We start from the raw sequence: 25,190 nt of genomic DNA on the forward strand, positions 1-25,190 counted from the left end.
AGCGGGCACAGTCGAGGCAGTGTGGTGAAGCAAGTGAAGGCAGCTGAGGACTTACAACCAGCCAGTTCGGACTTGCCCAGTCACAGAAGACTTGCCGGAAGCGATGGGGTCTTCATTGGCGGGGGTGGAGGCCCTTGAGCTGGCGGGAGAGGGGGACGCGGCGGCAGACTTTGGAGTTAGTGACGGGGTGGGTGACTTGGCGGGGGTAGGTGCCTTGGGTGGAGCAGGGGAAGCTTTAGGTGGAGCAGCAGTTGGTGGTGCGGGACTAATTGTCACCTTAGGCTCCTTAGGAACGCTGGGTGGAGGCTGGGAGGGTGGTGGAGATGAGGGTCTGGCGCTTTGTGGTGGCGGGCGGGCACGTGGCGGGGCCTGAACCTGTCCTTCTTGTTGCTGGAAGGCGGCAGGAACGGCTATCTTACCAGGGGAGGCGCCAGAAGGCTTGGGAGCTGGGGTGCTGGGCGGCTTAGGGATCTGGCCAGGTGGTTTAGGGGCCTGAGTGGAGGGTGGCTTAGGGGGCTGTGTGCCAGGTGGCTTGGATGCCGGGGAGGTGGGGCCCCTGCCTGGTGGGGCTTTGCTTGGCTCAGGAGTGGGAGATTTGGCCGGGGGCTGTGGCGTCGGTGTCCTGGACTGGAACTGCTTCTTGGATGCGTCGTCTTTCTTCTCCGCCTGAAGTTTCTGGTTGGCAGCGCCCGCCTTCTGTTGCGTCTCTGCCTTCTTCTCAGCCGCCAGCTTCTTCTCCTTCTCCTTCTTGAGAGTGTTGACCTTGAACTTGGCATAGGCGACACGAGTGGTGGGCGTGTAGCGTTCCAGGTTGGGGTTGTACTCCACGATCTTGTCAGGATTGAGCGTCTTGAGCAACATCTCGTTCTCGTGCTGGATGCGGCGCCTGATGGACGTCTGGGATCTCCTAAGGCTGGTCTGCGAGGAACCGATCTGGTCTCGCCGCAATGAGGCTCGCGACACCTTGGCGTTCCAGTCCTCCTTCTTCTTCTTGCCCATGGCGCGGGCCAGCTTGCCGAAGATGTTCTTGGGCTTCTTGTCAGACGTGAGGATTTCTGTCATGATGCCCTCCACCATGCCGATGTTGAAGCCCTTCATGAGACGCCGCTCCATGGCTCGCCCCTTCTTGCCTACCACAGCTGCAACACCAAGCACCAATCACCACAACACATCACTTATCCTGTATCAGATATGAGCCAACGCACACACACACACACACACACACACACACACACACACACACACACACACACACACACACACACACACACACACACACACACACACACACACACACACACACACTTACAGGAGTCCTCAGCGTTCACCATGGAAGTGTTCATGCCGTTGTTCTTCAAGATGTCAATCAGCTCGTATCTGTTGGTGAGAAAGTGGAGTGTGAAGGCTCAAGGTTATGAAAGAAAGGGGATGAAAGGAAGGGGATGAAAGGATGTTACTCCACTGTCAATGAAATACAGGCAAGAAGTGACTAGTGTACGAATAAGAATAAAGAACGATGGCGAATGGATGAAAAAGCAACATCTCACACAAACACACACACACACACACACACACACACACACGTACCTGAAGGTGGAGATATCTTGCTTCACTTCATTAATGTCGTCCTCCGTCACGCCCTTCTCGTCAGCCTTCCTCTGCTGCTCTGTGATGTAGCGCCGCACCAACAGACGCATCACGTTCATGTGCCGCTGTTCCGCAAGCTTCTTAGACTGGCGGGGGAAACAAACAAGAAAAACTGCAATTGACGTCCATACTTCTACATTTTGAACTATTCCTTCCATTTATATTTCATCATTTTCTTTCACATATATTTCCTTTTGATGCAAGAAATAGTCTGGTGAAGAGGAAGAAAAACCCTCTTTGAAAACGCCAGTCATGAAAAAAAACGTAAAAAAAATACAAAACAAATTAAAACAATGAGGAATTAAACTATACATTGACCTAGTGACCTACTTTGACCTTGATGGAGCCCCTCATGGTCTTGCCGGAGAAGCCCAGAGCCCGCATGATGCCCTTGGGAGTGGGAATGATGTTGAAGGGTGGCGGCACAGTACCTCCGTCCTCGAAGTAACTGAGCCAGAGTTTCGTCCGGGCGAATTTCCACTCAGTGTCGGAACGTTCCTGTGGGCGTGAAAAATTGTCAAGGGCGAGAGAGAGAGAGAGAGAGAGAGAGAGAGAGAGAGAGAGAGAGAGAGAGAGAGAGAGAGAGAGAGAGAGAGAGAGAGAGAGAGAGAGAGAGAGAGAGAGAGAGAGAGAGAGAGAGAGTGTGTGTGTGTGTGTGTGTGTGTGTGTGTGTGTGTGTGTGTGTGTGTGTGTGTGTGTGTGTGTGTGTGTGTGTGTGTGTGTGTGTGTGTGTGTGTGTGTGTGTGTGTGTGTGTGTGTGTGTGTGTAGTGAGATAGATAAAAGGATATTAAAAGAGCATGTGGATTTGTGAAAGTGTGCTTATGAGTATAGAGTAGAAAAACGCATACAAGTTGAAGCAGGATTGAGAGAATCATTCCAGTGTGTTGTGATAGATAAAATGATGCTTAGAGAATATTTGTGTCAGTGAAAGTGTATTTATAGACCATATGAGGATAAAGAAACGTGTTGAGTGTATTTGAGTGTCAAGAAAGTGAGGAGCGCTTTTCTGTGTGTTTCATGAATGTCTGGGTGACTCGAAAGGTTTAAGAGAATGTGTGAGTGAGTAGAGGTGTGTCTAGGGACTGAATAAAGATAGAAGATAGGAAAGTGTTTGCGTTAGACTAGGTTAGAGTCAGCATTGGGGGGTGTTCTTGTGTGCGTTTAAGGAGTGTGTCTCAGTGTCTCATGAGGTGAAGGATTGAGTGTGTGGAGTATTGAAAGAGGAAAGAGGAACAAGACGTGAAGGAATAAAAAAAAATTAAATATGTGAGGTAAAGAAAGTGATATATGGACAAACAGGAGAGAATAGGAGAGAAAAGATATAAGACACAAACTAAACAGACACACATACACACACAAACACAGACACAAGCACAAACACATACACAAACACACTCATCAACAACAGCACAATTTCTCAGCAAACAAAACAAAAAACTGCGAAACACCAACAATTAACAGACAACCATGGCGCTAATGAACAAAAATATTACGTAAACAAAAAATAAGAAATAAATCGCATAGAAAAAACAACAACAAGTAATGAAAGCAGTTAGATTTACTGATTACTTCTCATGTACGAGGGTGTAAAGTAGGTAACATGAAACCTAATTCACACCACGTGGAAAGAAAAGCGTCCAGTTGTATTGCCATGCCACTATAGCAGAGGAGGAGGAGGAGGAGGAGGAGGAGGAGGAGGAGGAGTGGAAGAGGAAAAGCAAGAAAAAAAAGAAAGTAGAAGAGAAAGAGAAAGAGGAAGAAATAGACTTAGAGAATAATAAGTGAGAGGACACAGAGGGAAAAAAAGAGGGAGCGGAGAGTAAAGACAACAAGGATGAGGACAAGAAAGGAAAAGACAGTGAAGAATAAGGAAAGTACTGAAGATAAAGATAATGAGAAAGGAAGTAAGTAATGCTACCACTCTGTTGTCACATCACAGCGGTGGTCATGGCAGCGAGACGAGGCGAGACGAAGCAGCTTGAAAATACCTCCCTTTACTCATCCCCCCTCCCTTCCAGCACCCAGGGAGGCAATAGCGAACACACACCGTGCCAGTCAGGGAGGCTTGCGGTGCGAGTGATGCGTTGCACAGGCGAGGCAGAGGCTGTTTTGTGAGCCTTTCGCCGCATACCAAGAGATACGAGTGTAGAGAGAGTAGTAACGCAAACAGCAACATAAGTAGTAGTAGTGGCAGCCTCAAAAGGAGCAGCAACGTTAGGAGTCTACGCGACCCACCGAGATGATGTTGTACGAGTTGGACATCATGGCAATGAGGAGGTTGAGCAGCACGATCACGTTAATCACCGAGTAAGAGCCGTACATCAAAAGGGCCCAGAACCGTGTGAAGCTCCCTACACCCTCCAGCTCGAAGGCGTCCAATTCAACCAGCCCGAATGACGCCCAGAAGAGCGACTGCGAGGTTTCGAAGAGGCTAGCGGAGAAGAGAACACACCACCGTCTTAGCCACACAACACAGCAGAGGCACACACCACACGGCCAAGGGGAGGACGCTGGGGAGGGGAGCATGACCCGCCGCGTCAGCCACAGTCAAGATGAATGGCTCCCCTCCCAGCGGTACCCTGAGCCGAGACATGGAAACTCACGTGGATCATGTTGTAGGAGTTGGACATCATGGCGATCAGCAGGTTGAGGAGCACAATGACGTTGATGACGGAGTACGAACCAAACATAAGCATGGCCCAGAACCGCGTGAAGGAACCCAGGCCCACCAGCTCGAAGGCGTCCAATTCAACCAGACCGAAGGAAGCCCAAAACAGGGACTGCGAGGTCTCGAACAGGCTGCGGGGGTCAGGGCGGAAAGGGTCTAGTCAGGGTGGTGCCAGGCTGATTGAGACCCGAGGGACTAAGGGACTGAGGTTGTGTTGGGAAGGCTTGGCGATCAGATCTGTCTCTGTTCTGCTCTACTCTGTTCTATGCTGTCTTGCTCTACTCTGCTCACTCACTTCGCGTATGATCACAAAGAAGTCTGAACTCTTAAGCATGCTAAGACTACATATGCCTCACTCACACTCTGCTTTCCTCTGCTCTACTCAACTCTACTCTGTGCCATCCTGCGCTATTCTATTAACTACAGAGGAAGTATTAATTTACACCCTAACTTGTTTAATTGAACACAAATTGAAGTGAAATAATAGACCATGGTAATTTTTTCTCTGAACAATAATTTATCTAACTTACGTGTTTTGAATTCAAAGTGCAAGAAATCAAATGCCACATCAAGAAACAATGTTGAGAAAATTGAAAGAAGTAAATCAAAGAGAAAATTCTTCAAAATCAAACAAAATACATAAAACAATGAACTACACGAAGCCATTAAAAAAAAAACAATAAGAAAATCAGTGTTGGAAAAATGACCCTTTAAAACAGATACGACGATAAGACCAATGATAACATTACATACAATTATCCACACTTATATCTAATTAACACATGAGTAGGTACAACTTTCAAAATGCAATATAAAGCAAGACAGGACGAAAACTGTAGCTAGACAGGCCCTTAACATACAGACAGATACCCAGATAGATAACGAAGGCTGGACACTTGAAGGATGAAAAAAGAGAGAAAATACTAAAAAAAAAAAAAAGCAAAATTATAAGATGAAGGAAAAGGGGAAAAAATGGAGAAACCTAACAATTACAGAACAGGGAAGATAGAAAACAAAACACAGACACACGATGGAGCAAGTTTGGGAGGAAAGGCAGACTCAATACAAAGAAAGGAGAAGAAGAACAGGTGTGGTGAAGGAAAAGACACACAACAGTAGGGGAAGGCAAGGAAGGCACAGGAGGCAAGGAGGGCACAGGAGGCAAGGAGGAATAGCGAAGAGAAGGAAGACACTCACTTAGCCCATCGACGCCAAATGAAGCAAGCCTGGTCTTCATTATCAGTGTCCGGCAAGCCACCAGGGAGAGAGTAGCACTTCTTCATCTCCAGCTCAGCATAGTACCACATCAGCTGATTCATACCTGAGGGAGGACTGATTGCATTAGTTACCTGAAGAGAGGCATTACTTAATTATTTAACGTGAAGTGAAGTGAAGAATTCTGGCTTTATTTACGTAACTAGTCTTTTTTAACCCCTTCAATATTGGCACACATTTCCACCTTGAGATTTGAGTATGAATAGACAATTTTATTCATATTAGGAAGAGTCTATGGAGGTAAGAAGATTAATGGCTAGAGTCTTCACTATTTTAATCCCCACATAAGTTTTTAGAGCTGTATAAAAACCACCACATAGAAAGCAGAATGAATATGAAAACGCGTCACGCTACTGAAGGGGTTAATCGCCAGTCTTTAACATGTGAAGAATAAAGTTTTCAGTATGACTTAAAAGAAGCAGTATTTAATTTTCTTGATATTTGATTACTAACTCTTCACAACAACAGGGACACTCACCACAACCGAAGGCGAACAGCACGAGGGTGTACAAGAAGAAGAACTTGAGAATATCGAAGATCATACGGCCAAGGGAGATCTGCAGGGGCCCAAGGTGAGGGTTGACGCTGAAGATGTGCACTAGTTTGAGGAAGCTGTGGGGGAGATGTGTCATGTTAGTTGGGAGGGAAGGGAAGGACTCCACCGCTTCGAAAGGAGGTGAACAGCACGAGGGACTTAACTGCTTCGAAAAGGAGGAAGGTGATAAAATAAAAAAAAAAAAAGACGGAGAAAAGAATGCAGCTAAATGAGAAAAATATGTAGGTAATTTAGTGGAAGAAAGAAATACACAAGGGAGAACTGCACATCAAGAAAGAAGATAGAAAAATTATGAGTTTCGAAAATAAGGTGACAAAAGAAAATAAGACAAATAGTATCGAATTAATTATATCATTCTTCCTCTTACACCTTCATAACAGCTCCTCTTCTTCCTCCTTCTCCCTCCCTACATCACCTCAAAAATACTTCCTGTTCTTTCTCCTTTCTTACATCACCTCATAAACACCTTCTACTCTTCCTACAACACCTGAGAAAAACAGATGAATAAACCCTCCACTTCCTCCTCCCATATCACCTCAGCAACACCGCCCTTCAACACCACAACCCTCTACAGAATAAAACTTCTCCTTTTCCTACATCACCTCATAAACACCTACGTCTTCTCCTCTTAGTCCTAAGGCACCCAAGGAAAAAATAGAAAAACCACGTCTTCCTCCTCGTCCTCCTCCTCTAACATCACCTGAGCAACACCTTTCTACAACACCCGAATCTCCTACAGAATAAAAACCTCTTCTTTCCTACATCACCTACATATGCTCCTCCTCCTCCTAAGGCACCAAAAAAAAAAAAAAAATACTTAAATAAAATCACCTCCTCCTTGTACTCCTCCTCTAACATCACCTCAGGAACACCTCCCTACAACATCACAAGCCCTCCCACCTCACCTGAAGATCATAGCGGCACCAAAACAGCCTTCAGACAGCAGCATGGGGTCAAAGGGGTGCCACATCTCTCTAGGGTAGTAAGGCCACAACCCGCGCCACAGATCAAGCTGCACCAGGAGGAAGGAGGTGGCTCTCAACAGCACCCACGTCATAAAGAAGGAGTTGGTGATGAAATCGATGATGTTCCAAAGATCTTTAATGTATTCCATGACGCCATCGTTCCATAAGGACTTTATCTCGGCCCATATCAAGCCTGTGGGGGTTAGAAAAAAGGTTTATGATGTTTGTAAAGGTATTAACGACTTTACCTCGGCCCATATCAAGCCTGTGGGAGATAGGAAGAAGTTTGTGGTGTTTGTAAAGGTTTTAACGACTTTATCTTGGCCCATATCAAGTCTGTGGGGAATAGGAAAAGGTCTGTGGTGTTTGTAAAGGTTTGTAAAGTGTTTATAGGGAGAGAAGAGGATTGGAGTGTTTGGAAATGGATTACACGGTGTTTGAAAGATTACGTTTTGTGAAGATCAATGTGTTTGGCGTGGTTTTAAAGAGAGTTTAAGGGGATGAACGTACTGGGAAAGTCTTAAGGTTTTTTATGAGTGGATTGATATATTTGGAACGTTTTTGGGGAGTGCTTCAGGGATTGAAGTGTTTAGAAAGATCTCAAGGAGTATTTAGGTGTTTAAGATTTGTGTTCGTAAACAAAATTATTGTTTTCAGAAGCAAGGGAAAATATTAACTGGGTTCTCAATGGTGTATTTTCTTCCCAATTATCATGAAGAATTCTTGCCTTTGTTATCACTCTAGAACCATGACAACACTCTTCAAAACTGTAAAAACTTTGACCAGAGCCTATTTTATGTCGGTGAGATATAAACAAAATTCTTTTCTTTCCCTTTAACAACAACAACAACGACAACAACAACAACTACGACTTCCACCACCACCACTAATACTTATACAGCTTCAGAAACTTATGTAGGGGATCAAAATAGTGAAGACTCTGGCCATTAATCTTCTGACCTCCATAGTCCCTTCCTAATCTAAATAAAATGGTCAAATCGTAAACAAATCTCAAGATAAAAAATGCGTTCCAGTATTGACGGGGGTTAACAACAACTACCGCAACAACTACTACTACCACCACCACCACTGATACTTACTAGAGATATACATAATGATTCCTAACTCGATGGGACCCGGTAAGGAGCCGCGTTCTTTCATCTTCCATTCCTCGAGAAGAGAGCGAAGCCAAGCGTTGCCAAACCACTCGATCAGAAGGTACTCGATACGCTGGGACGCGAGGGCCAGGAGCACTGTGGGCGTGGGTGAAGGAGGCCGTGAAGGTGAGTGGAAATAAATGACAAATATTCAGTTTTGTGAAAGATATAATCAACAATTCCCTTTGCTTCCTTTCCATACAACAAAACCAGTTACTTTCCCTCTTTTAATTTATCTTACACTTAATTTCTTTTCGTTCTTATTTTTTCTCCATCTGCAACTCGGTACCATTAAATTTTTCTACTTCAGAACTAAGTATTTTTTCGTTTCTTCCTTATCTAAAATCTTAAATCTACGTTTCTTCTTGTTCCTTACAGTAGTGATATTGCAGTTACATTACTCAACCCATAACACAAATCACAACTTTTCATCCAACACAAAACACGCAGTACTCACATATATAAAATCAACAATTCCCTTTGCCTCCTTTCCATGTCAAAAGCCAGTTAATTTACCTCTTTCACTTATCATATCCTAAATCTCATCTCGTCCTTACTTTTTCCCCATCAGCAACTCAATACCATTAAATTTTCCTACTTCAGAACCAAGTATTATTTCTTTTCTTCCTTATCCAAATCAAAGTCTCTTCTCGTCCCTTAGTGATATTGCAGTCACATTACCCAACCCATGACACGAACCACACCTTTCATGCAACACACAACACAACACGCACTACTCACTGAGGAAGAACATGTAGGAGGCGCAGTGAGTGATGAACTTAACGAAGGGCTTCTTGATAAAATGACCTTTCTCTGAGTTAGGACTGATCATATAAGCCATGGAGAGCACAGGGAACATTGCTGCCAACTTTGCCACCTCGACACACTGACTGATCATGTCCTTACGTCGAAACCCAGGCAGGCCGTCGTACCAAATGGCGCCAAGAAGTTGCTGAACGTTGGCGTGGGCCACAAACTGCGAGGGGGTTGTAGTTTTAGTGGGTTGGTGTCTTGGGTGTTAGGTGGAGGGTAGGTTGTGTTGAGGGTCTGTGAGTAGTTGTCTTTCTGTATCATCAAGATTTTGTTTTCCTACTCGTCCTCTTTCGTACTTGTTCTTTTTAAATTATTTATCCTCTTCTTTCTCTTTCTATCATGAAGTCAGTTATTTTCACTCTTTGTCTTTGTATTTCTCTACGTATCATCTCATTGCCATATCAACTATTCATTTTTTACTTTCTACAACACAAAGCCAGTCATTTTCCTTCTTCTCCCCTCACCTTACTCTAAATTCCTTCACGCCTTTACTTTTCCATACTACAAAACTAAATACTTTCCCTTTTCTTCATCCAAATTTAAGTTTTTTTTTCTCTTTCCTAACATTCATCCATCACCAAACTTAACTCCTTTCCTTTGCCATACAACAAAACCAAGCATTCTTTCTACTTTTCTTATCCAAATCTAAGTTCCTTCTCATCTTTCCCCGTTCTTCTCGTCCCTTACTATTCTTGATCAGCGCCACCTACCGGCTTTTGGGAGTATTTGATGGCCATCTTGAGTCTCTCCAGGGTGTTGACTTCGCCCTCGTTCCACGCGTCGCCGTCAGCATCGTAGTTCAACATGATGGCCAGCTCGGATTTCGTCCTAGTCTGGTCCAGCAATTCAGTCGCAAACTTCATCACCTGCTTCCGTAGCTCCTGGAGAACGAGAGAGAAGGAAGGTGTCACTGTGGAAGTCCTGTCTTGCTGAGAGAGTGTAATCCGGTATTTGTATAAAGAGATCTAGCCAGGTGCAATATTAGGCATAGAAATAAAGATACCGATAAAAGGCCAAAAAAAAAATCATACTACAAGACAAAACGGAGCTAAAAAAGAAGGAAAAGAAGAAGGAAAAAAGAGAAAACCACTCACAATTAACTTAGACTTTCCCTAAAAAAAAAGATACCATAACAGAATAAGAAAGAAAAATCTCACAGAAAGAAGCAATACGATACAAAAATAACAAAAAAAAAAAATCAAACACAAGAATCAACCACAGGGACACCAGGAAGGGACGACTCACAATGTACTCAGTCTTAAACTCGTGTTCCATTCCCTGTAGACGGCGCAGTTCCCCGGAGAGCTCGAAGGCTGTGCGGATGGGGTCCTTGGAGGAGAGAGCAATGAGGGACGGGGACGCCAGGGCCTTGTACGCGTTGATACGAGACAGCGAGTGACGGAGAGAGTCGTCCTCAGTTGATATGAGACACTCGTCACAACCACACCTGGCGGGGAGAGGTGGCGAGGTGAGGGTGGTGGTGGTGGTGGTGGTGGTGGTGGTGGTGGTGGTGATAGTGGTAGTGGTAATGGTTAATGGTTAATGTGATGTGAATATTGTTGCTTAACCTTCCCAACCACTATCCTCTCTCTCTCTCTCTCTCTCTCTCTCTCTCTCTCTCTCTCTCTCTCTCTCTCTCTCTCTCTCTCTCTCTCTCTCTCTCTTATAACCACGTTGCCATGTTTTTACTACGAATACTACTACTACTACCACCACCACCACCACCACCACCACAACCACCACAAACACAGCACACACACAAACCACATCAAATACCCACCACAACCACATCCTACCACACCAACACAACATTACACACGCAGCGCCTCCGTCCGTACCTGATGTCGTGGGGCATGGGTAGGGACGCGCCTCTATCCAGCAGAAGCTTCAGGATTTCGTAGTTGTTGTGGTGGGCAGCGAGGATGAGAGGGGTGATGTCCTTGGTGAAAGTAGCAGTGTCTCTAGTCATGGTCTCCCAGCTCTGAGTGTGGTAAGAGATAAGAGAGTGAGAAGTTGTAAAGGTAGGTATGGTTTAGTAAAGTTAGATGAGGGAAGTTACAAGAGAGAGAAATGTTTTGTAAGTTTAGAGAAGAGAATTTAAAAGGGTAAGTTAGATTTAGTAGGTTAGTAGTAAAAATGGAGGAGACGAGGACGAAGAGGAGAGAAGAGAGTGAAAAGTTGTGAGGGTTTGGAGAAGAGAATCTAAACAAGGCAGATAAAGTTTAGTGAGTTTTAATGAGAGTTGTAAAGATGGAGAGACGAGAGTGAAAAGTTGTAAGAATGGATAATGCTTAATAAGGTTAGATGAGAAGTTATGAGTGAGGAAAATTAAGTAAGTTTAGGAGAGAATAAAAAAAAGGTAGATAAAGTTTTGTAAGTTTTGATGAGAGTTGTTTAGATGGAGGAAACAAACACGAAGAGAAGAGACGAGAAGGTAAAAAGTTGGAAGAATTGATAAGGTTTAGTAAGGTTAGATGAGAGAAGTGAGTGAGTGATTAGAACAAGGCGCCGCAACAGTAGATGAGAGAGAGAAGATATAAGAATGAAATAATTTACTAAGTTTGAAAGCGATGAGTTAAAAGGGCAAGTCTAGCATGTTATGATGCGAGAAATTATAGAAAAAGGACAGGGTTTCGTTTGTTAAAATTAAGAGAAAATTAACAAAGGTACATAAGGATTAATATGGTGCGTTAAGGGACAAAGGAGGAAAAAAAGAGGGAAGTGGAGGGAAGGAAACATAAATGGGAGTGATAGAGAGTGATAGACATACGAGAGAAAGAAAGGAAAATGAAGGAACGAAAGGAAATAATGAATGCAAAAAACAGTTACAAAATACGTAGAATATTAAAGATAAAAAATTGAAAATAAAGGGAAAAAGATGAAGAAATAATGCATACATACACACACACACACACACACACACACACACACACACACACACACACACACACACACACACACACACACACACACTTACATAGGGTTCTCCTTTCTTGTGGTTCTTTTCCTCCCACGCCAGAAGGACCTCCACGCCCTCCACATACTGTTCAGCGATAGCGTGGAGAAGGGCGTCCTGTGTGGATTGGAGAGGAAGTGAAGGAGGAGTAAAATCATAAGTACAGTGGTCATAAATTATAGATTATTTCAGTATATTTTCCAGCAGTTTAACACAGCACCTTACCGCCTCTAGTTTCAAAAGGCTTTACTTGAAGTGACACGAGTTTTTAAGGTATTTTGATAGTTCTAGTGGCAGATTATCCTGATTCCCTACATTACTGATACGGAAAACACTCTTGAAAAGACGGTAAATCATCTATGTGGCCTTTGAAAATAGTCACAGTGAGAAAGCAGTGTAATAGTAGTAGTAGTAGTAGTAGTAGTAGTAGTAGTAGTAGTAGTAGTAGTAGTAGTAGTAGGAGTAGGAGTAGGAGTAGGAGTAGAAGTAGAAGTAGAAGTAGTAGTAGAAGTAGAAGCAGATGTAGTAGCAATAGTTGTAGCAGTAGGAGTGGAGGTAGTAGTAGAAGTAGAAGTAGTAGTAGAAGTAGAAGTAGAAGCAGAAGTAGAAGTAGATGTAGTAGCACTCTTACCTTGGGCTTCACTTTATACTCCAGCAAACACTCCAGTAGGTCGAGATTCTCATTCTCGATGGCAACAGCAACGGAGGAGCGGCCGAGAGGATCCTTGCAATTAATGTCCAACTCCTGCGGCTTGTCCTTGTACTGCTCCAGGTGTCTGTTAAAAAAGCACCGACACGTCACGTCTTTCCCACGCCACCACTGTCTCTGTCACAGTTTTCATCATTAAGTACAGGGATGCTTTACTGATTAATGGTGAGAGATATGGGGCAAGGAGGTGAGAAACTGTAAAGGCGTTTCATTTACAACACACACACACACACACACACACACACACACACACACACACACACACACACACACACACACACACACGATGACGAAGGAACCAATTATTAGAAAATGAGGGAAGTGGCAGTCCCTGTATAAGCAAAGTTACTTAATTCCATCTATCATCTCCATCCATGAATTTGTCTAATCTTCTTTTCAAGCTCCCCATTGACTCACCACCAACATGATTACTGAGTTCGTTCCATTCACCAACCACGCTGTTAGAGAGCCAGATCCTTCCCCATGTCTTTCCTAAACCTGAATTTGTCAAGCTTAAACCCATTACTTTTGGTTCTATCCTAGCTACTTTACCACACACACACACACACACACACACACACACACGTACCGTCTGGTAGAGGCCACGTCACCTCGCTGGACATACAGGAGGTACTTTCGCTCTGGTTCAGTCAGTACGATGTCGGACGGAGCCTCTACCATGTCCAGGTTCGCCTCTGAACTCTGAAAAATCACCACACGATATTTCCAGAGGCAAATAAACAGGATCAACAAACGCACACCTTGCAACGTCTATTTCACGCGGTCTATGTATTTGTGTGTGTGTGTGTGTGTGTGTGTGTGTGTGTGTGTGTGTGTGTGTGTGTGTGTGTGTGTGTGTGTGTGTGTGTGTGTGTGTGTGTGTGTGTGTGTGTAGGAGAAGGAGGGTATATATGTATATTTGGTTTAGTAAGGTCATATTTCTAGGTGTATTTAGGTATATATGATTGTATTTGAGTGTACTACTAAGGTGTATATCATAAATACTATCACTACTTATGTTCTTTTCAATCTATTAATTTACCTTTTTTGAGTGAGTAAGTAATTAAAACCTGCAATATTTTCTCCCTCATTATTTTGATGTTGGGAGACAAACACACACACACACACACACACACACACACACACACACACACACACACACACACACACACACACACACACACACACACACACAAACTCCTCTCTCTCTCTCTCTCTCTCTCTCTCTCCAGTACTCACCGTAGAGGCAATGTCGTTTAAGCTGGACTGGGAGCCCGCCCCCGCCCCATTTTTGACCCCCATCGTGCGGTCTACGACGAGTCTCCTCTTTGGCCTTCCACTCTCCCTCTGGCGTCTGAATGAAGGAAGCGCAATATTAAAATAAAGAAGATGAATGGAACAGACTTAGCCATTATGTTGTTCACACTGATTGAGACTTTGGACACCTTTCCCTATTTACTAATCACTCTTGAGGTATCTTTATTTGTGCTACAGTTACACCTAATAATTAAATAGCAAGATGTACTCCTATTCATGGCTCAAGTTCTTGTAGATGCTTGTAAAGACTTCATGCATTCCTTTCCCTTTGTTGCTAATTGTTTTGTGCCACAGTAAAATGGCTAAAAGGATGTTATGCGTATCTATAGTTATGATAGACAGAAACAAGTGGGCATACTCTGCACCATTAGACAGATTTATGGATGAGATGGGTAGAAATAGTTAAGTAGACATTCTTGTGGAAGGGTTAAAACATCAGACATGCTTACAGTCTGCGAGAAAAGTTGCCGCACAGACTGTATAGCTATGACTGACTTTTTATGTAAGGGGGACACCGGCCAAGGGCAAAAAAATAATAAAATAACTTGAAATAAAAAGGGTCCACTGAAATGCCGGTTCTACAGATATTATATAGAAATACACTCACAAGGGGACTCCGCGGGTGGAATAGGTAGATAGATTGGCATTTTTATTTTACCATTAGATGTTTGGGAAAGAAGGATAGGCAGAAAGGGTTTTAGATATGGATTTCTTATAAGGTTAGAGTTAATAATAAGGATGATGTGTGGAAATATATGAGTGTCTTATAAGAAAAACCACGTTACGAGATGTTCATTAGATACACACTCCTGCTTTTCCTTACGTTACATCCCCCGACTTTCTCTTTCAGCCGGCAGGAGAAAGAAAGGAAGCCGGAGGAAAAAGTTCATGGATGCAGTGAAAGGAGATATTCTTGTAATAAGTGTGACTGAAGAAGGTGAAGAATACAAAGCAGAAGTTTATGAAAAAGAAGAAAAATCGCCTCCCTTTCTCTCTTCATTCCTATTTTCATTTCTATATCATTTCTATCTTATATCTCTTGTTTTGATCTCTTTCCTTTCACTTCTATTTCCGTTTCCATTTCTGCTTTTCCTCTTTATATATCGATCCCTAAATATATCCATCAGACAGACAGACCGACAGACAGACAGATAGGCAAGCTCAGAACCCACACGTGACCACGATAACTTACAAGGGACACACAATACAGGGAGAAATATCCACTCAGCATTTATTCAGCATACCTACACATGAAGGGCATTAAGCATTTTTGTACCGCCCTCCTCCTCCTCCTCCTCCTCCTCCTCCTCTTCTCCCCTCATCCTCCAATATTCTTCCCTTTACACAGCATATTCTTCTCTCCTCTCTTCCTCCCTCACTTACGTGAATTTTAAGTACTTCTCTCCTCCTCCTCCTCCTTTTCCTCCTCTTCCTTTCTACACTCCTTTTCTTTCTCTCTCTCTCTCTCTCTCTCTCTCTCTCTCTCTCTCTCTCTCTCTCTCTCTCTCTCCTTATCTATTTTTGTTCCTTAATCGTATCTTTCTATTTTTTCTGTCACTTTATTATTTTAACCTTTGTTTTATTTTTTCTACTGTTCCCTTTACTGAGAGAGAGAGAGAGAGAGAGAGAGAGAGAGAGAGAGAGAGAGAGAGAGAGAGAGAGAGAGAGAGAGAGAGAGAGAGAGAGAGAGAGAGAGAGAGAGAGAGAGAGAGAGAGAGAGAGAGAGAGAGAGAGAGAGAAGAATCAAGCAAGGATTATGAAAGTGCAGGAAGAACGGGGAAAAAAAAAAGAAAATGTAAAAATGAGGAGAAAATAAGAGAGTGAGAGAAAAATTGGTGAGAGATAAACACGAAAAATATTATATGAAAGTCGAAGAGAAATATCCCAAATAAAACAAAAGTGGAGAGAGAGAGAGAGAGAGAGAGAGAGAGAGAGAGAGAGAGAGAGAGAGAGAGAGAGAGAGAGAGAGAGAGAGAGAGAGAGAGAGAGAGAGAGAGAGAGAGATATAACAGGAAGCCCAACAAATGCCTTGGTTGGTTTATGCTTACGCGCACACACACACACACACACACACACACACACACACACACACACACACACACACACACACACACAACACATTTTAAATATTTAGAGAGAGAGAGAGAGAGAGAGAGAGAGAGAGAGAGAGAGAGAGAGAGAGAGAGAGAGAGAGAGAGAGAGAGAGAGAGAGAGAGAGAGAGAGAAGAGAGAGAGAGAGAGAGAGAGAGAGAGAGAGAGAGAGAGAGAGAGAGAGAGAGAGAGAGAGAGAGAGAGAGAGAGAGAGAGAGAGAGAGAGAGAGAGAGAGAGAGAGAGAGAGAGAGAGAGAGATTATTGGTCTTTTATATTCCTCTTTTTCCTCCTCCTCCTCCTACCCTTCCTTCTCATCTTCCTCTCACTCTTCTTTACTCCTTCTCCTCTAACGTGACACGAACACCACCACAAGCAGAGCAAACACTACTCTATTCGTCTCAGTTCTTTACAAATTCCACACCACCTCTTCATTACAACACGACACTCACTTCCTGCTTCCTCTACGGCCGCGGGATTACAGGGGCGGCTTAAAGGGAATACTTAGAAATGCGTTAGAATATATGCTACGGTATGTGTTGAAATACTGCTGATACTACTCTGTTACTATGTGGAAGAGGAGGGTAGAAAGGAATGGCCTCTTGTAGCTTCCCTCTTTTATTATATTCTTATGTTCTCATGGCTCCTTCCCATCCACGTCTCATCCTGATAAATTAAACGTGACTCGTAATCTCTAACGCTTTGCTCTCTTGCTACGACTATTTTCAAAGGCTATAGAGATGATTAGCCGTGTTACTAATAGCGTTTCTTCTCTTAATTATATGGGAATCCTGTTAATCTCTCACTATAAACACCAAAATACTCCTGGGAACTGCTGTGACCTCAACTAGAGTCTTTTGAATGTTTTGGATGGGTTGCGCAAAAGTGTTTCAGAGTATGTACTGCTTTTTTCTTTTGATGTTATGGCCTATAGCACCTGTAGGTACACTTGAAGAATATGTATGGGAAGCGCTGTTCAGTTTCCACCCATTAGTTGCCCAGGTAGTTTTATTTATAGTGATACCAATATTAGGACCATATCACCACCCAAGCGAATCTTTGGTCTAACCACCTAGAACCTTGGTATCATGGTGACATGTAGGTAAGTTTAAACCACTCGACAAATGGCAAAGTTTCAAGGCGGTACGTGGTGGGATTCGAACCAACGCGTGGACGTCTGCCCGATCCCACGCTCACCACCTTATCCACTACGCCACCGCCTCCCTAAGACTAAATATTATGACTCAATGGTTTTAGAGATTGTTTCAAGACCAAGTTATTCTGCAGTTCTTCTCAACTCGCATCTTAAAATGAACCTTTTTTTTTTTTTTTTACCCTTGGCCATAGATCCACTCAAGTAGATAAATATTTAGCGTTTAATTAATAATAGGCTCAGTAATCAATTTGTTAGTGTTGAGTCATTAGGAAGCTTAAAAAATTAGACGAATTGATGGATGAGGATACTAGATTGTAGAAGGGTGTTTCATAAAGGGACTGCTACGTGTAGGCCTAACAGCTTCCTTCAATTCTCCTCATTTTATTTTACTAGTGACTCAGAGTTTGTTTTCCTTGGCATTTTATCTTAAATCCCTTGTTATTTAAAACTCAAAATAATCTATCGTGAGTTGAAATAGTATGAAATTAAAGTTTTGAAGTCTCGTATTATACATCACACATTGGGTAACTTATTGATTTGAAGAGAGTAACCGTAACACTTTATACAAGCAATTAATTCGAGTTTAAATAAAAATATATAAACTGCACCAGACTCAAACGGTTAACCCTTTCAGTACTGCGACGGCTTTTTTATCATGAGTTTAGGGTATGATTAGTCGGTTTTATCAATAGGAAGGGTCTATTGAGGTCAGAAGATTAATAACCAGAGCTTTCTCTATTTTAATCCCACACATAAATTTCTGAAGCTGTATTAAATCACCAAATAGTAAATAGAATAAATATGGAAACGCGTCATGGTACTAAAGGGGTTAAGTCCTTCGATATAATTGTGAATTTCTAATAATACCCAACAGTTAATAAATTTCCAGAATAAAGGACATAGGTAAGACTGCAGGAAAACATTACTAGACTGGTGAAAAAAAAAGGGAGGGGAGACTTCTACTGTGCTATCCTTTCCATTCTGTCAACAGTCAGAGGGGAAATATCAAACAATCTATCAAGGAAGTGAAGTTTGTTTTTGATAATTGTTTCTAATCCCCCTTCCCCCCTCTCCTTCCCCCCTCCTCTTGTTCCTCTTCCCTTCCTTCCTCCTGGCCAGCCATCCGGTCCAGCGTACTAGAGGAAGCCCTAAATGTGACCCAGAACTGACCCACATACTCTCTTAGGTCACGCAAGAACTGGGTCAGGTGTGTCGACGAGAGAGAGAGAGAGAGAGAGAGAGAGAGAGAGAGAGAGAGAGAGAGAGAGAGAGAGAGAGAGAGAGAGAGAGAGAGAGAGAGAGAGAGAGAGAGAGAGAGTATATCACCACTGTTCTGTAGGTTTCGCTCTGTTTAAAAGGCAGAGACGAAATCAAAGGGCTTAAGACTGAAGGAAGAGTGAAAGAAAGTAACAAAGAAAAACCGTTCAAAGTCTGGAAAAAAAAATTATTAGAAGAGAAATGACGAAGATACTGAAGAGCTGCTTGAGGAACAGTGAATGGGTGAATGAAGAAAACAACAGAATCTAACAAGAAATGATGAAAACACCGTCAGACCCTCCACAGAAACCAGTTTAGAGAAAGAAAATAAGAAAAATAGTACGATGACTTTAAGAAAAATAAAGAACGTGAAATTTATGATGAATTAACGAAGAAAAAAACATCAAACTTAACAAGAATATGGCACTGAGTAAGGGGAGGTAGAAGAAACAATAATGAAGGAGTCCCAAAAGAAACAAAGCAGCCACACAGTGTTACTAGGAAGGAAAGGAGAGACCATAGGACCACAGGGAGGGAAGGAAGCGATAGAAAACGAAGGACGAGACAGGTTACGGTAGGTCATTGTGATTAAAATGAGCAGAAATATTAATCCATTACGTCAGAAGGTGAGGCGAGACATTTTAAGACATTTGCCCCTGACTTTTGGATAACTCTTATTATTTTCAAGGGAACCGGCAATCCAGTGGGCCTTTTCTTTTTCTTTTATTTATACCATGTTTTTTTTCACGGGAATTTATGGGCTAAAGGAGATACTTTTTAGGGTATCTCCTATCTCAAAGCCCACCCGCTAGAAAACCGTTGCCCCGAGTGAGGAAAACCCAACCTACACTCGGACCGTGGACATGAAAAAATAGAGAAAAATAACTCCTTTCCTTACACTGAGCCTGTAATTCACTGGACTCGACAAAGAAAGACTGAATAACTGAGTAAATCTTGGCGCCACAGCAAGAACGAAGTATATAAAAGGGCAAGTCACAGCACAGGGAGTTCAGGATTGAGTGTTATCTGGTAAAGTGAAGCATGAGAAACCTTTCAGTCTCGGATCCGTGGTTTGAAAGAGCATGGCAAAGGAGAGCATGAAAAGAAGCCCCAAAGTGTTCAGAGTTAAGCAGCAGCCTTGGAAGTCGACAATATTAAAGTAAAAGTGATGAAATTAACCACTTCAGTTCATTCTGCTTACTATTTAGTGGTTTTCTACAGCTTCAGAAACTCATGTAGGGATTAAAATAGTGAAGACTGTGGCCATTAATCTTCTGGCCTCCATAGAGCCTTCCTAAAGTATATAAAATCGTCTAATTATACCCAAAACTCAAGGTAGAAATGCGTTCCAGTACTGAAGGGGTTAATAGTTAAAGAAAGCAACTTTGTCTGGGTCACAAGACTTTAAGTTGTACCTGCCGCCAATATTAAGTCATTTCTTATCAACTTATTACATAATATTGACGGCAAATATAAATTAAACTCTTGTGACCCAGACATAGTAATTTTCAACCTCTCTAATTTCTACGAGTCTCCCAGAGAATATTTTAAAAGAAGGCTGATAAACGTTGAGAAAATTCAAGAAGGGACGTACAATGAGTAAAGATCTAATTAGGAGTGCTCAAAACTGCTAGTATTCTAATTCAAACAAGAAAAAACCGGCAAATACTTAAAAACAAAATTGGCGAGACATTTTAAGTTGAGAATATTTGAATAAGATCCCACAAAGAGACATCCAAAAGTACAGAATTATAGAAAGACACAATGAATTCCATATCCAAGCATCAAATTCAGAAGAAGCTGGAAGGAAAGTGCAAGGAAGGCTACCACATTATGAAAAGTAGTGTGTTGTAGGATGGTGAAGGAAAATCAATATAATATGTTAGTGAAAATGATGAAAAACCATGTTGAGAGGTATTACTGAATGTGCGGAAGGAAAAGACAAACTAAGAGGCGATGGTGACGATGCTGGAATACGATACAAGACGCTGTGAGGCGTTAGTAAATAGGGTGAAGGAAGAGATAGAGCGTTGTCAGACAGTCAGGAGTACCGGAGTCTTCTCGTCTCCTTACCCAGTGTGTGTGGTTGAGACGTGTAATCCAAGAGAGGGGCACGACGGTCTGCTCCTCACAGGCTCAGAACCGCAAGTGATACATGACAACACACTCTTCACCTTTTGCCGGTGGGTCATCCCCCTCCTCGGCACCCCATCCTCGACTACCTCCCTCCTTGCGCTCCCCCAAAGTCATGGGTGGCATGTGAGGTGTTAAGAGCCTTTCTTTTATCCTTCCATTCATCCTACACGCATCAAACACAATCCTGCATTCATACAACACCTAATTAACTACTAAGTAACCACACACCTGGCTTAAATTGAACTAAATACGCGAAATAAGGGTTTGATCTCACTGACACTTGGCACCTGAGGAAACCACACAACCTCCTACTCCATCTGGCAATCCTGTTACCAGAGCTTAAAACTGGAGTCCTCTCGGCGGGAGGATATATGTTGTGCCTAATTTAGCGGCTTCCAGTGTATAGGGTTTGATTTACGCCCCACTTGACCTGACCTCCATATTACCAGTGAAGCTCTGCGCTCTCCTACTAACCCAAGCTGTGCCAGGAGTGTTGTGATGGTTTGAGGATAGGGGTTTGTATTGGAAGGATGGCGGTTCTCCACGTCCTAGAAATTAGTTGTTTGTCGCGATACTTGACGTTTAAGGAAGCCATCTCTCTCTCTCTCTCTCTCTCTCTCTCTCTCTCTCTCTCTCTCTCTCTCTCTCTCTTTGGAACCATGACGTGACACTTAACACTCTTATACCTAATGAGGATATGTTCTTACGTAAGGTGTTTGAGTTTCCTGCAATGAGTCAAACACGGTGATTCGTTTTCCACAAGGTGTTCAACTTTATTTGTTAAGAGTGAGTAACAGGTACGCCATTGGTATTGTAGTGCCTGAAGAATGATCATCAAGGTTTTAAGGTTCATGCCATGGATGTGTAAGGAATCAAACACGACGCTTGGTTGTTATAAAAAGTACTGAAATCTGTTTTGCATGTAAATTTCATGAGGTTTTAGTTTATCAAGATACACACTCAGTTGTCTCGCAAGTTATCTCCATGTCAGTTCAGTCTTCAGCTCAAACATTTGACTTCTCTTATCAAAACATTCTCGGTAATTTCAATAAGCAAAATCTAAGAAGTCATTTTCATAGACTGAGACTAAACACGATGTAACAAACCTTAAGTCAACCTTGTGGTAATCACCGGCAGTAAGACCATTGATTTTGCTACACACACTTAGGGCTCGCAGTACTCTTATCGTCAACGTCAACACAGATAATGAGAGAGAGAGAGAGAGAGAGAGAGAGAGAGAGAGAGAGAGAGAGAGAGAGAGAGAGAGAGAGAGAGAGAGAGAGAGAGAGAGAGAGAGAGAGAGAGAGAGAGAGAGGACTAGTGACCGACATCAACATCAACAACAACAACAAAACAGCAGCAGCAGCAACAACACCAAGAGCAGTAGTAGCAGCAACAGCATCATCAGCAGCACCAGCACCAGCACCAGCACTAGCAGCAGCAGGAACAACAATAACGACAACAACAAGAACAACAACAACAGCAAAAGCAGCACCAGCGGCACCACCAAAAACAACAACAACAACAACAGCAAAACAACAAGAACAATAACAATGATAATGATGATAACAATAATAATAATAATGATAATGATAACAATAATAATAATAATAATAATAATAATAATAATAATAATAATAATAATAATAATAATAAAAATAATGATAATAATAATCATAATAATAAAAATAATAATAAATGAATAAATAAATAAAAAAGAAAAATAGAAATAAGAATAACAATGTAACAATAAAAGTAGTAGTAGTAGCAGCAGCAGCAGCAGTAGTAGTAGTAGTAGTAGTAGTAGTAGTAGTAGTAGTAGTAGTACCACTATTATCATCATTATTATAATCATCATCATCATTATTATTATTATTATTATTATTATTATTATCATTATTATTATCATTATTATTATCATCATCATTATCATAACTATCATTATTATTATTATCATTACTATCACCATCACCAATATCACCTTCACTTTCATCATACCTCCTCGGTCAAACACAAATGCAAGATAGCTCAGAGGATAATGCCTTTGTACCTTCCATAAAAAAGCGGACCAGTGGAGATTAACAGCTGTGCGTGTGCGTGTGCGTGTGTGTGTGTGTGTGTGTGTGTGTGTGTGTGTGTGTGTGTGTGTGTGTGTGTGTGTGTGTGTGTGTGTGTGTGTTACGGAAGGTAGGGCGGGGCAAAGAGGTAGAGGAAGCCACGGAAGTGACAGATTAGTGGATGTAGGTGACGGAAGGCTTACCAAGAGGCGGCCAATATGTGGGTAAAGGAGGACAGGTGAGGTAGCCAACACAAAGCCATCTATACACTGCAGTGGGGAGCAACAAATACCTTCACGTTTTCATTTTCATTTTTCTCTCCTGTTCATGTAGCAACTTTTGTAACGCTAACCTAATCTAACCTAACCCCTAACCCAACCTAACATAACCTTTGTAACGCTATGCCTGTGTCGTTTTCTCACCTCCTTATGACTTAGAACGTCGTGTGAGAGGGAGATTTCGGTATGAATTAGTTAACTTTTTCAGTACCATGACGCGTTTCTATATTCACTCTGCTTACTATTTGGTGATTTTACAGCTTCAGAAACTTATGTGAGGGGGATTAAAATAGTGAAGACTGTAACCATTAATCGTCTGACCTCCATACACCCTTCCTAATGCATATAAAATCGTCTAATAATACTCAAAACTCATGGTAGGAATGCGTCCCAGTACTAAAGGGTTAAACGTGAACACTATTATTTTTACTTTTTGTAGGGAGTGGAAGGAGAAGCGATTGAGATTTTGTTTGTCGCCTTCATCAGCATCAGTTATATTTGTTGTGAGTACGCCAGGACTTACAAGAAGACTGCAATATTAGGTCACCTCAGTAATGTATGTCGAGACAACGCAATTATTATAGTTATCCATCACTGGGCACTGGAACTATGCAAAGAATATTTCCAATTACACAGTGGAACGTGGTGCGGAGAACACATTTTAATTCTCTCACAATTCTTGAAAATTTTGCTTTCATGAGTCAGCAGTTCAGTAAATGCGCCCGTGACTCCATGAAAAGCAAAATCATAACTCAAATAAATAAATACCTTGGAATATGTTATTGTCTTTCTAAATTCAGGATGATGCAGAAAAAAATGTGGAGAAAAAAAAGTAATTTTCCCCTTAAAATTATGAAAACGAAAGTAATATTTTAGCTTAGGATAAGTAATTTTCTCAATTATCATCTTCAGCATGGATAGACGGAACGAAATCTTCTGATCAAATTAAAACCAGTTCTAGTAAGGCTAGATATTTTCATGTAAAAATAGTAACGGAACGAAAGATGAGACTCAACAAAGAAAACACACCCGCTAATACATCCTTCCAAACAGGGACACCGAGCTACGAAACTTTACAGGCAAATAGGATCACGGAGAGAAAGAAATGTATAAACCCAAACTGCGTAGTTCACAGAATACCTGCACTCCATCACCTTACTGCCTCCGTCAATCCTGCAAGAAGGCTAAAACACACACACACACACACACACACACACACACACACACACACACACACACACACACACACACACACACACACACACACACACACACATAAAAAAAATTATGGTTGATACTTAACTTCTCTTAAAGACAAAAGTAAAAGTATGAACAATGCCTTACCAAGAGTTACCTTGTTGTTTCCACTGAGTTTTGGTAATCCGAAAAAAAATACATTACAAACAATTAGAACAAATGTCGAAAATAATAATGAAACTAAATAAAATCAATCTGAACATACGGAAATATTACATATGTCTCAATTCATGTTTACGTTTCCAAACACTCTCTCTCTCTCTCTCTCTCTCTCTCTCTCTCTCTCTCTCTCTCTCTTTACAACTGACTGTGTTAGCAAAAAAAAGTCTAAGAATAAAGTTCACAAGGAGGAAAAAAAAGTGTCTGCCAAGCCTAGGCAAGTGGATACTCGCCAAACACTAAGGTTTCTGAAGCAGTACAGTGGACACACATGCTCCGATTCCATCACTCATATGCAAAACTCTTGAATATGTAAGCGAACCAACCCACTTTAAGTCAATAAGTAACAAAAAATAGATAGATAAGAGAGAAAAAAAAAAAAGATGAAAAGAAATCAGGTAACGAAATACAGAAAAAAAATAAACAACAATGAAGCAAACACAAAGGAAAAAGAAAATAAAGACAGCAAGCAAGAAAAAATGGAAAAGGAAGAAAGAAGGAAACAACTGGTAAAAAAAGAGAAGGCGCTAATGAAGGGGATAATATAAGAGCAAATCACTGTGTGTGTGTGTGTGTGTGTGTGTGTGTGTGTGTGTGTGTGTGTGTGTGTGTGTGTGTGTGTGTGTGTGTGTGTGTGTGTGTGTGTGTGTGTGTGTGTGTGTGTGTGTGTGTGTGTGTGTGTGTGTGTGTGTGTGTGTGTGTGTGTGTGTGTGTGTGTGTGTGTGTGTGTGTGTGTG

The 25,190-nt window shown here is 42.0% G+C and overlaps 1 protein-coding gene across 3 annotated transcripts in view; it reads right to left on the reverse strand.

Annotated features, from left to right (window-relative positions):
• LOC123513189 (transient receptor potential protein-like) overlaps positions 1 to 25,190 on the reverse strand; it is a 54,030-nt gene that overhangs the window by 1,263 nt on the left and 27,577 nt on the right. The window contains exons 1-18 of one of the 3 annotated variants that reach the window (XM_045270165.1): positions 20,640 to 20,730; positions 13,987 to 14,101; positions 13,337 to 13,449; positions 12,670 to 12,814; positions 12,060 to 12,155; positions 10,921 to 11,063; positions 10,328 to 10,529; positions 9,793 to 9,963; positions 9,011 to 9,245; positions 8,213 to 8,365; positions 7,053 to 7,305; positions 6,070 to 6,203; positions 5,514 to 5,637; positions 3,884 to 4,079; positions 1,978 to 2,145; positions 1,588 to 1,733; positions 1,310 to 1,377; positions 1 to 1,139 (exon numbers count right to left, since the gene is read on the reverse strand). The exon at positions 1 to 1,139 is cut by the window's left edge and continues 1,263 nt beyond it. In XM_045270165.1, coding sequence (XP_045126100.1) covers positions 52 to 1,139; positions 1,310 to 1,377; positions 1,588 to 1,733; positions 1,978 to 2,145; positions 3,884 to 4,079; positions 5,514 to 5,637; positions 6,070 to 6,203; positions 7,053 to 7,305; positions 8,213 to 8,365; positions 9,011 to 9,245; positions 9,793 to 9,963; positions 10,328 to 10,529; positions 10,921 to 11,063; positions 12,060 to 12,155; positions 12,670 to 12,814; positions 13,337 to 13,449; positions 13,987 to 14,049 — 3,498 coding nt within the window. In that variant the 5' untranslated portion in view covers positions 14,050 to 14,101; positions 20,640 to 20,730 and the 3' untranslated portion in view covers positions 1 to 51. Of the gene's footprint in view, positions 1,140 to 1,309; positions 1,378 to 1,587; positions 1,734 to 1,977; positions 2,146 to 3,883; positions 4,080 to 4,251; positions 4,448 to 5,513; positions 5,638 to 6,069; positions 6,204 to 7,052; positions 7,306 to 8,212; positions 8,366 to 9,010; positions 9,246 to 9,792; positions 9,964 to 10,327; positions 10,530 to 10,920; positions 11,064 to 12,059; positions 12,156 to 12,669; positions 12,815 to 13,336; positions 13,450 to 13,986; positions 14,102 to 20,639; positions 20,731 to 25,190 lie in introns of those variants that run through there. The other 2 variants (XM_045270166.1, XM_045270167.1) reach the window with 2 other exon arrangements.

This window comes from Portunus trituberculatus, chromosome 35 (assembly GCF_017591435.1).
Source record: "Portunus trituberculatus isolate SZX2019 chromosome 35, ASM1759143v1, whole genome shotgun sequence".
NCBI lineage: Eukaryota > Metazoa > Arthropoda > Malacostraca > Decapoda > Portunidae > Portunus > Portunus trituberculatus.